The sequence below is a fragment of the Polypterus senegalus genome, chromosome 2 (assembly GCF_016835505.1).
Source record: "Polypterus senegalus isolate Bchr_013 chromosome 2, ASM1683550v1, whole genome shotgun sequence".
NCBI lineage: Eukaryota > Metazoa > Chordata > Cladistia > Polypteriformes > Polypteridae > Polypterus > Polypterus senegalus.
In genome coordinates, this window is record NC_053155.1 from 134,540,164 (window position 1) to 134,552,780 (window position 12,617).

The window sequence follows — 12,617 nt, forward strand, 5'->3', positions numbered from 1 at the left end:
GGAAGGTCGTACCACCAAAATATTAACTAAAAAGTCAAAAACAAAATTCTAAACAAAATAATTACCAAACTGAATTCAACAATTCCTTGTTTCTGAAAGTGCTAGAGTTCCTGATTATTATGAATTCATTCCTTTTTAATCCAAATTTTAAACATCAGTTTTTATAATGCCTCCTTGATTACATCATGCAGTAGGTAATATAAAGATGGAATATAATCAACTGGTTCATTAAAAAAAAAAAAAATTAAACAAACTGGTGACATGATGTCACCAGGAAAATAACAATTAAAACAAACAATAATGCAATAAACTATAATAATAACTCCAAAAATGACATAAAACAATATTAAACAATATTCAACAAGATAAACAGATAAAGAATTTCATGTACAGTATGTCTAAAATGCTTAAATGGATTGAGCAGTTCAGTTGAGGTTTTCCTCTGCATATGCTCCTCAACATTAAGATATCACTACCAGTCTTAAATAGCATGCCATTGGATCATAAGAAGATACTGGAGGCCAACAGAAAACTGTCACTAACCTGAAAAGAATCTGAAAGTTTGATACTAAAGTGCAACTAGTTTACACATCATGACACACCTAATGTTGAGATAACTTTGACAGTGAGCCAAGTGTTATGGCATTGAGTGCATGCAAAAGTAACTTCTCATTTCAAGAATTAAAAAAATATATATTAATGAAGCCGACATGCAGTGTAGGTCGTAAATTACAGGACGTATGTTACATTTTTGCTTCTACATTTGTTACAATCAGTTTTATGGAGCAGTATTTGTGTTTAAAATTAGTAGTAGTGGGTTGTCCAATATTCATGGAGTTCGTGGGAGGACTTGGAACCTAGCCCTCTAAAAGACTGAGCTATGACTATTACATTTGTGTGTTTTTATTATTTTTGTCAATTTCTTTTTTAACACTAAAGTAATTTATAAACATATACACTGTATTGATGTTATATAATTTATACAGCAGTGCCATCCATACATGTGCTTTTTTAGACTGCTTTTATGGACTAAGCTGTGCATAGCCAGTCAGCTCCCTAACTGCCATACTGATTCCAGGATGTCTGAGCTCTTTCCTCAGTGAAGAGGCCAATCTGCTCTTGTCTGGTAATTTATACAAAAACAGCTGCATTGTTTCATGCCTTGATTTTTTTTTAGGTCTCTACATGAAAAATTACTTTATAAGACAGAGACAATCATGGTTGTTTCCCTTTAAGAAGTATCTACCAGTTTATAGAGCAATCATTACTTAGTAAACCAAATAAAACTGCCTCACTCCTTACTGGTTATGTTTGAACAGATCACATGACACAAAGAGCGGGCATGCACTGAAGAACTGATCTGATTCATACCAGCTGATTTTCATTTAAAAAAACTGAAACACAATCCAGTGCAATTCTAGTTTAACTATACTATATACATAAAGCTGTTAATCTTATGTCTTCATAGATTTCAGAATGCTTGTCTTTATATGCCCTGACACACTCTTTGTTCTTCAAATTCCAGCCTTTTTAATATACTTAGAATAAAGTGTAAAAAGGACTGGAAAGGCAACTTTTGTTTTTATGGAATATAAATTTGTAATATTTTACCAATAAAAGTACATCAAGCAAGCATCACAGAACATATTAAAAACAAGATAAAAACATACTTTTATCATTTTTTCTTTTTTTGCATTAGTTCTTGATTAAAAATTTTATGATTAATACAAAATAAAATTTCAGTAGAATTTTCTTAGCTGGTTTGACTTCATATTACACATAGGATAGTCATTCAGATGTGTAATCAATTTTGCGGCAGCATTATTACTTCCCTCTGTTTGCCTTTTGCTTTCTTTGGATCCTTCTAGTGTTATGGTTGAGGTTTAAGTTTATTACAGTTTTGCCATTTTATGATAGTTTTTATTTATTGTTTCACATCTTTTTTTCACAAATAGCATTTTTATTTATATACAGTATATATTAGTTTCAGTTTTAGTAATTATTGTATGGTTACATAGTTATTATGGAGTTAAGTTGTGTTTCACAATCAGACAGAACTGTCGGCTTAATTGGTTGGGAAATACTTGTTTAATGGTAGTTTACTTACTATGTATAGGTATGTCCAAACTATAAACAAGTAAAACCAATACTAGATTCTGAATATGAACAATTTTACAAAATTCTTATATTTTTTTAACCATTTGTTCTGAACAAACTACACTTTTGCCTGCAGATTATCTTTCCAAATTTAACAGGAATTAAGCACACAACTGTTAAAGCAGCAAAAATATAGAAAATGAAGAATACATCTTTTTCCATTACACAATTTACATTTCTGGAATCCCATCATAACTGTTACAACAACAACATTTATTTATATAGCACATTTTCATATAAAAAGTAGCTCAAAGTGCTTTACATAATGAAGAAAAGAAAAATAAAAGATAAAATAAGAAATTAAAATAAGACAACATAGTTAACATAGAAAAGGAGTAAGGTCCAATGGCCAGGGTGGACAGAAATGCAGTGCATAGCATTTTATATTTGAGGCTGACAGTAGTACATTTTCTGAACCAACACATGCCACATGCCTTGTTGACACACCAGTTTCAATGAATATATTAACTTGATGTTCTTAGCATTTTTTTGTGTTTTCCTTAGTTTGTTGTCCAAGTTACTGTCTTTTACAAATGTGATATTGTTTTTTCTTGAATTCCTTTTTCTTTCCCCAGAAATAGGTCAATTTACAAAGATTTGTGGGTTTTTTGTACCCTTAATCTGTACCACACACAAATTATCCTGCTCTAAGACAACGTGCTTACAATTGCTGCACAACAATTACCCAAGTACAATTCTCTGAATCCTTAAGAAAAAATAGCATAACAGACATTACTAATAAATAACTGTTAACAATTGTAGAAAAGTAAAACAGACAAAAAATTGGTATGATTAAAACATTTTTTGGTTATGATGGAAATCAAAGTAAATATTAAACTCAGAATTCTATAAATTAAGATAAAACAGTATGTCAACCATAAATAAAACAAAATATAGAGATTACCTGTTCATTTGCTGATCTAGGGTCTACAATCGCCACTGAAAGTGGTACTGTATCCTCCTGGACTAAAGCAAACAAGACTCCAGTAGTTGTGGATGTACGGATATTTAGGTTTAAACTCAGTGACTGATTTTTAGCATCATCACTGTTATCTGCTAATAAAAGCAAAATTCACAAATTATATTACTTATGTATAAAAGAGCATCACACATTTTACCGTTTAGTTTGGTTTGCATTAATAACCATATTATAACTGATTTAACCATTCATTTACACAATGTCTTTTATCTAGCCTTTTTTTGGGTACAGTCAGGGAACTTACAATTAATTATTTCAAGTATTCAAATCAACCTTACAAGAAAAACAAAGAATAGATGTACTGGAAGAAAGTCTCTTCTGAGTCAAGGTCACTATTGGTGTCTCTATAGTATTTTTATTAGGCTCACACAAGGGTATGGAGGATTCCTTTACCATGCCCAGGTATTTCATCTTTTTCTATATGCAGTACAGGGTTATTACAAAGATGCCAAACATGGCAAGACTGAAAGTTTTCATGCATTAATGGAGTACTTGGAATAATCTAGCTCTTAGTATGAGGTGTATTTCAACTTGGAAATCTTTGAGGCAGTCATTAACTAGTGGCACTTGTACTTTAGGCATCAGTATTGCATCTGTAAAAATTAAGCACTAGAATTAAACACTTTCAGTCACAGCTTGGGAAATTAAAACTTGCAAAGCTACTGACAACATTTGCCTGATAAAATGCATTCCTCTTGGTGACTGGATTTGGGAGAACAACATTTTGAACTTTTAAACTGGAAGTTAAAAAAGTAAATTATTGTAACTCCCTGTTGGCATGTGCTGCTTCTAATTTTATATCACAGCTCCAGTTGATTCAAATCTCTCTGCAAGAGTCCTAACATGAACTGGCAACAAAGAGCACATAACACCTATCCTGCTTTGCCTCCATTGGCTCCCTGTGTCTTACAGGGCTGAATATAAAACTCTATTATTAATCTTCAAAGTGAACTACATCAGTGAGCTTCTCCATCACTATGCTCCTGTTCGCTGACTAAGGTCCTCTGATTCTGGCAATCTTGTTGTGCCTCACACTAACCTGCACTCTATGGGTGACAGGCCATTTAGCTGTATAGTGCCCAAACATTGAAATTACCTTCCAAAATTAATTAAATTATCTGACTGAATTCATTCCTGTAAAAAACAACTTAAAAATCATCTGTTCAGGAAGGTGTTTAACTTAACCTGACATTCTGCCCTATCTTTCAGTCTTCCTCTAGATGCTCAGTATAATTTGTGCATTATCTGCTAGGCTTTTCTTTTAGTATTGAATTTAGTATTTTACTCTGGTTTACTGTCTTTTATTCTGCTTAATGATTTATGTATCCTGTATCTATCTGATTTAGTGTTGTTTTCAGGAAACATTTGTATCTAATGTTACATATACCTGCTATTTCTTTCTGAGACTCTGTGAAGCACTTAGAGCATAGAAAGGGCAATATATAAATAAAATTTATTATTATTATTACTATTATTATTAATTCAAACAAATCACTTTCTGGAACTGCTTAATACATTGCAGGGTTACAGAGAGCCACAGTCTGTCCTGCTATGATCAGACACAAAGCAGGAATGAAGTTCACAGTATACAGGGCACTTGTGTTGTAGGCCTTACACTCACAAGCACATTAATACCATGCAAAACAGCCCTAACATTAGATTAGTTCTCATTAACTATTTTCACAGCAAGTTACATACTTGGGAATAAAAATTGCACAACAATTTAGATACCTATTAAAATGTAATATGAAGCCACTCATGTGCAAAACCATTAAAATATTTTTTTTGTTTTCTAAGTTAACATTAAACATTGCTCCAACAATGGTTGCCCTTTAATTTCCTGTACGAATATGCCTTAGTGGAACATTAGCTGTAGGCCCTGACTAAATCTATGAAGAACTTACAATTTTATATTTCCTTTAAAGAAAAATATGAATATGGACACGAAGCTGACATGTCTCTGCAATATGCCCTATAGCACCCCCTTCACAGGGTACAGATGTAGCTGGGACAGGTGTCTCATTTGACCAGAAAAACAAAGGGGAATTTAGCTGCTTTCTCTCTCCACCATACTAAAGAACTGCTGTTGTAAGATCCATTGCAGTATAATATATCCTTGCTGAAATGTACCCCATTTCTGAATGAACATTAATGAAAGATGTATCGATGTCTCAAACACTCGTTCATGTATCCATGGCTCATCAGTGCTGCATAAGTGCAGCTTGCTGCTCCCAGCAGTGTTTTGAGTATATCATGAGACCTGTTCCAATAAGGTAAGTTAGTTATTTGGATGTCCCAAACAATATGAAAGCAAGCCTGCTGGATGAAGTGGTGCACCTATGAAATAATGATGAGAGTGGCTGTTACTTGTCAGAGAATGCAACTCGCTAAATTATGTGTATGTGTAAAACAAATAACCTGTGGCCCCAGCCCACTTGCACCAACAACTTTCATCTTCACATAATTATACCAATGGTGAATATTAGTTTTGTGAAAGTGTAAGTGTATAGTATTTCAATCAGTTTTTTACTTACCTTTGTGTTTTAATTTCTGTTATTTGGTAATGTCATACAATAAATGATACAAGGCCACATTTCATTTTTCCAGTATTCTGTACATACTGTATAAATTTTCTTAATATAACTGATGGCTTCATCAACGCATTATTAATTCCATTTTTATGTATTTATTGCCTAAATAACCCAGCCACAGGGGATGCATAAACCAGTGTGTTGCTTTGTGCCAGTCCCAAGCCTGGATAAATGGGGAGGGTTACGTCAGGAAGGGCATCCGGTGTAAAATTTTGCCAAATCTATATGCAGACAACAATACAAATTTCCATACCGGAACGGTCGACTCCCGGGTTAACAACAACGTTAGTCAACAGGGTGCTGGCGGAAATTGGGCTACTGTTGGCTGAAGAAGGAGAAGAAGAGGTGGAAGACATGTCTGGAGGCAGGAGGAGAGGAGGAAGGTAAAGAGAGTGGAACTGAGGGTAGCAACTTTGAATGTTGGCAGTATGACTGGTAAGGGGAGAGGGTTAGCAGATATGATGGAGAGAAGGAAGGTTGATATATTGGGTGTGCAAGAGACTAAATGGAAGGGGAGTAAAGCCAGGTGGATTGGAGGTGGATTCAAATTGTTCTTTCATGGTGTGGATAGGAGGAGAAATGGAGTAGGGGTTATTCTGAAGGAACAGTATGTCAAGAGTGTTTTGGAGGTGAAAACAGTGTCAGACAGAGTAATGATTATGAAGCTGGAAATTGGAGGTGTGATGATGAATGTTGTTGGTGCATATGCACCTCAAGTTGGGTGCGCAACGGATGAGAAAGAAGATTTTTGGAGTGAGTTGGATGAAGTGATGAACAGTGTACCCAAGGGACAAAAAGTGGTGATTGGAACGGATATCAATGGACATGGAGGAGACGAGGAGATGTGTAGGTATGGTGTCAAGGAGAGAAATGAAGAAGGTCAGAGGATAGTGGATTTTGCCAAAAGGATGGACATGGCTGTAGTGAATACGTATTTTAAGAAGAGGGAGAAACATAGGGCGATGTACAAGAGTGGAGGAAGATGCACACAGGTAGATTACATCCTATGCTGAAGAGTCAATCTGAAGGAGATTGAAGACTGCAAACAGGTGGCAGGGGAAAGTGTAGTTAAGCAGCACAGGATGGTGGTCTGTAGGATGATGTTGGAGATCAAGAAGAGGAAGAGAGTGACGGCAGAGCTAAGGATCAAATGGTGGAATTTGAAAAAGGAAGACTGCAAGGTTGAGTTTAGGGAGAAGGTGAGACAGGCACTGGGTGGTAATGAAGAATTACCAGACATTTAGGAAACTACAACAGATGTAGTAAGGGTGATAGCAAGAAGGGTGCTTGGCTTGACATCTGGACAGAGGAAGGAGGATAAGGAAACCTGGCTGTGGAATGGGGAAGTACATGAGAGTATACAGAGGAAGTGGATGGCAAAGAAGAAGTGGGATAATCAGAGAGATGCAGAAAGTAGACAAGAGTACAAGAAGATAAGGTGCAAGGTGAAGAGAGAGGTGGCGAAGGCTAAAGAAAAGGTGTATGATGAGTTGTATGACAGGTACCAATCCAGAAGCTTCAGTTTGTATCAACAACATTAGTTCAGACTACTTTAAGCTAGAACAAGGTACCAGACAGGGATGCCCCTTGTCACCGCTGCTATTTACAATCGCCATTGAACCACTGGCGATTCACTGTCGAAATGCTGATCAGATAAAGGGGATTATCAGAGAAGGACTGGAACAGAAAATTTCTCTATATGCAGACGATACTGTATATATCAGACCCACAAAATTCTCTGTGCCTGCAGTCTTAACAGCACAGAATTTCAAAAGATCTCTGGTCTCAGAATTAATCTGAATAAAAGTATACTCCTTCCAGTGAATTCTCAAGCATATAATATTAGATTAGACACCCTACCTTTTACCATTGCAGAACAGTTTAAATACCTAGGGGTAAACATCACAAGTAAACATAAAGCTCTTTATAAACAAAGTTTTGCCATCTGAATAGAAAAAATTAAGCAAGAGTTGCATAGATGGTCAACCCTTCATCTCACTCTAGCTGGAAGAATTAACATTGTTAAGATGAATATTCTTCCTAAGCTTCTTTTTTTATTTCAAAACATTCCAATAAACATCAATAAATCATTTTTTAAGCAATTAGATTTAACAATAACCTAATTTATTTGGAACTCAAAACATCCACGTATCCAAAGAGCGACCCTACAAAGACCAAAGGCAGAAGGTGGCATGGTTCTACCTAACTTTCAGTTTTATTACTGGGCAGCAAACATACAAGCTATAAAACCTGGACACAAATAGATGAACATACACAGACCGGGTCCGCAATAGAAGTAAAATCCTGCAGTACTTCTTTATATTCCCTGCTTTGTGCCCCAATAAATGTTTGTGCTTCACTCACTCAGAATATGGAACCAATGTAGAAAGCATTTTAAGAAGGAGAAGCTTTTATCTGTGGCACCTCTGCAAGAGAACCACCTCTTTCAACCTTTTTAATATCTGGAAAAAATGTGGGATTAACTTGCTTAGAGATCTTTATATAGACAACATCTTTGCATCCTATGAACAATTACATTCCAAATTTAACATTTCAGCTACACATTTCTTTCACTATCTTCAAATTAGGAAATTTGTTAAACAGAACCTTCCTGATTTTCCTCATCTTGCACCCTCGTCCATGCTGGAAAACATATTGCTCAATTTCAAGGACTTAGACACCATCTCTGCAATATATAAAAATATTTTACAGTCCCTCCCTTTCAAAGATACAAGATGACACTGGGAAAAAGATCTCTTAATCAATATATCAGAAAAGGAGTGGAAAATAGCAATGCAGAGAATTCACTCGAGCTCCATATGCACAAAGCATACAATTATTTAACTCAAAATTATATATCGAGCACATCTGTCTTGCCTAAAACTCTCCAAAATGTTTCCAGGGTAGGATTCAACCTGTGAACACTGCAATCAAGTCCCAGCCTCACTGGGTCACGTTTTGGGCCTGCACCAAATTAACATCATTCTGGACCAAAATCTTTAAATGCATGTCAGACAGCCTTGGTGTCACAATCCCTACAAACCCACTAACAGCTGTGTTTGGGGTTCTTCCAGATGGGTTTAAAGTGGAGAAGGACAAACAAACTGTGATTGCATTCACTACACTTTTGACACGCAGACTTATTTTGCTAAACTGGAAGAATCCTAACTCTCCTCTTTTAAGTCAGTGGGAAACTGATGTTTTATACTATCTGAAATTGGAAAAAAACAAATACTCAGTTAGAGGATCTGTACAATTTTTTTTTTCAAAACATGGCAGGATCTAATCAATAATATTTTAGAATAAGCTCTTAATGCACCAAGAAAGCAATTATTTCCACATTTCTTTTTCTTCTCCATTCATCTCTATTGCTTATCAAACTCATCAATTTAGGTATGTTTACAAGCCTTAAGTTTTACCCCATTGGCCATGCTCTCTCTCTCTCTCAGGGGTGGGGGTCGACTTGTTCTCATTTCTAATTTTTGTAAAAATTGATTGATTTGTATGGAATGATTACAATAAAATTAATAAATAAATAAAAAAGAGGAGGTGTATGATGAGTTGTATGAGAGGTTGGACATTAAGGAGGGAGAAAAGGATCTGTACCAATTGGCTAGACAGAGGGACAGAGCTGGAAAAGATGTGCAGCAGGTTAGGGAAATAAAGGATAAAGATGGAAATGTACTCACAAGCGAGGAGTGTGTGTTGACCAGATGGAAAGAGTACTTTGAAAGGCTGATGAATGAAGAGAACGAGAGAGAGAAGAGGTTGGATGATGTGGAGACAGTGAATCAGGAAGTGCAATGGATTAGCAAGGAGGAAGTAAGGACAGCTATGAAGAGGATGAAGAATGGAAAAGCTGTTGGTCCAGATGACATACTTGTGGGAGCATTGAAGTGTTTAGGAGAGGGGGCAGTGGAGTTTTTAAGCAGATTGTTTAATGGAATCTTGGAAAGTGAGAGGATGCCTGAGGAGTGGAGAAGAAGTGTACTGGTACGGATATTTAAGAATAAGGGGGATGTGCAGGACTGCAGTAACTACACGGGGATAAAACTGATGAGTCACAGCATGAAGTTATGGGAAAGAGTAGTGGAAGCTAGGTCAAGAAGGGAGGTGATGATTAGTGAGCAACAGTATGGTTTCATGCCAAGAAAGAGCACCACAGATGCAATGTTTGCTCCGCGGGTGTTGATGGAGAAGTATAGAGAAGGCCAGAAGGAGTTGCATTGCGTCTTTGTGGACCTGGAGAAAGCATATGACAGGGTGCCTCAAGAGGAGTTGTGGTATTGTATGAGGAAGTCGGGAATGGCAGAGATGTATGTAAGAGTTGTACAGGATAAGTACGAGGGAAGTGTGACCATGGAGAGGTCTGCAGTAGGAGTGACAGATGCATTCAAGGTGGAGGTGGGATTACATCAGGGATCGGCTCTGAGCCCTTTCTTATTTGCAATGATGATGGACAGGTTGACAGACGAGATTAGACAGGAGTCCCCGTGGACTATGATGTTTGCTGATGACATTGTGATCTGTAGCGATAGTAGGGAGCAGGTTGAGGTGCAGGAGATATGCTCTAGAGTGGAGAGGAATTAATGTCAGTAGGAACAAGACAGCATACATGTGTGTAAATGGAGGTCAGTGGAATGGTGAGGATGCATGGAGTAGAGCTGGCGAAGGTGGATGAGTTTAAATACTTGGGATCAACAGTACAGAGTAATGAGGATTGTGGAAGAGAGGTGAAAAAGAGAGTGCAGGCAGGGTGGAATGGGTGGAGAAGAGTGTCAGGAGTGATTTGTGACAGATGAATATCAGCAAGAGTGAAAGGGAAGCTCTACAGGATGGTAGTGAGACCAGCTATGTTATATGGGTTGGAGACGGTGGTACTGACCAGAAAGCAGGAGACAGAGCTGGAGGTGACAGAGTTAAAGATGCTAAGATTTGCATTGGATGTGACAAGGATGGATAGGATTAGAAATGAGTACATTAGAGGGTCAGTTCAAGTTGGACTGTTGGGAGACAAAGTCAGAGAGGTGAGATAGTGTTGGTTTGGACAAGTGCAGAGGAGAGATGCTGAGTATATTGGGAGAAGGATGGTAAGGATAGAATTGCCAGGCAAGAGAAAAACGAGGAAGGCCTAAGAGAAAGTTTATGGATGTGGTGAGAGAGGACATGCAGGTGATGGGTGTAACAGAACAAGATGCAGAGGAGAGAGAGATATGGAAAAAGATGATCTGCTATGGTGACCCCTAACGGGAGCAGTCGAATGAAGAAGAAGATTTGTTTATTGCCCAAAACACATTAGTATTTTAACATGTATTCATACTTTTAGGGTTAATTTGGTGATTTTAACTTACTGCCAAATGAATGTTTGTTTTTCATATGTACAAACATTTTGGAGCTTTGTGATGTTAGGTTTCTTTGCATAGCATGGCATGTAATGTGTTCACTATGTGACGTGTTACTTCATGACATTCATACTATAAAAGTCAACACCCTTGTATCAAACAGCCTCCAAATATAATTAAAATAAAGCAGAGAGACTTGTTTTAAAGCAATAAAACAATTTTGGTTCAGATTGTTTTTTAATTTATCTTTGTTTTTCCAAAACTGAATATCATGTAGCTCCCTGTACTTTGATGATTGATCCCTATATTTGGTGTATCATTCTTTACAATGACTTAGTGATTTTTCTGCTAACTTCTTAAAGAAAGGCTTTCCAAATCTTTTTTGCTCTTTTAAAACAAACTGTCCAAGAAGGCTTGTTCTTTTCAACCATGGTAGATAGAGTGAGAAAGTACAGTACACAATTCAGAAGATGAATTCCCATCATTTTGGTTCAGAAATGCAGTATTTGGTTGACTAACAGTGTCATAGACTTGAAGACTGGCTTTTGGTTTTGTATGTCTACTAATTACAATGTTGTTTCTAGGCAAGTGCCAATTGACTCATGATATAATGGCAGAAAAATTTTATAAGAGGCATGCACAGTTGAAATGTTGAACTTTGTTAGTGAAGAACAATGTCATTTTTTGCTTTTTACCAATCTACCACTTTAGACATTCCTCGCATAAGCTTTAGCTTTGCTTTAGACGTGAATCTTATGAACCCCTTTGATCTTAACGACTGATCAAATTCTAAGGTTTTGACATAGGCAAAATCAGTTTTCTCCTCTGTGACCTCCCAAAAAGTCTCTGCCATTCTATATATTAACCTGAAATATTTGGACTTTTACAGAAAGATCAAGATGGACATGCCTGTTAAGTGAAGTACTGACTCTAAGTTGCCCATTTAAGAGTGTGTGAGTTTGTTAGTGGGCTCTGCGATTAACTGGTGCACTGTCCATATTTAAGCCCAGATAGACACCACCTCTTTATGATCCAGAACTGGATTAATCATGTTTCAGAATGTTATACAGTATTTGCAATGAACATGTGTTTCCGTTTTCACTGCACTAAAGAGAGCTTTTACATGTTTAAGGTGAGTAAAGTGAGCTTGCCCTATGCCAGATTGTTTCTTGCCACCTGCCCACTGCTTCTGAGGTTGTGAACAGCTTCACCTCTTTTGTTTTTGTGTACCTAATCAATATTGTTGTAGCAATTATGAATAGTTTCCACAATGCTGCATCAAGATTTTTTTATCCATCCATCTGTGTTTCTAAACACAATTTGCTCCAGTAAATTTATGGGGTATTAAATCTTATTTCATAATGCTCTGCAAGAAAACAATTTACATAGCAATCTTTACCAAGCATTTTTGTCATGTTTCAGCATATTTAATAACTATTAAATTCCATTACCAACTTCCAAATTTAAACAGATTAAAGAGAGCAAAACAGAAATTTAGCTGTCAACATATAAAAATGAAAATGTTTCTTGTTTACACAGAAAGCACTG

General features: G+C 36.5%; 1 protein-coding gene across 2 annotated transcripts in view; it reads right to left on the reverse strand.

Moving 5' to 3' along the window:
• pros1 (protein S) overlaps positions 1-12,617 on the reverse strand; it is a 116,110-nt gene that overhangs the window by 16,844 nt on the left and 86,649 nt on the right. Inside the window, exon 13 of one of the 2 annotated variants that reach the window (XM_039744669.1) lies at positions 3,062-3,210. In XM_039744669.1, the coding sequence (XP_039600603.1) occupies positions 3,062-3,210 (149 nt within the window). Of the gene's footprint in view, positions 1-3,061; positions 3,214-12,617 lie in introns of both variants that reach the window. The other variant, XM_039744668.1, reaches the window with a different exon arrangement.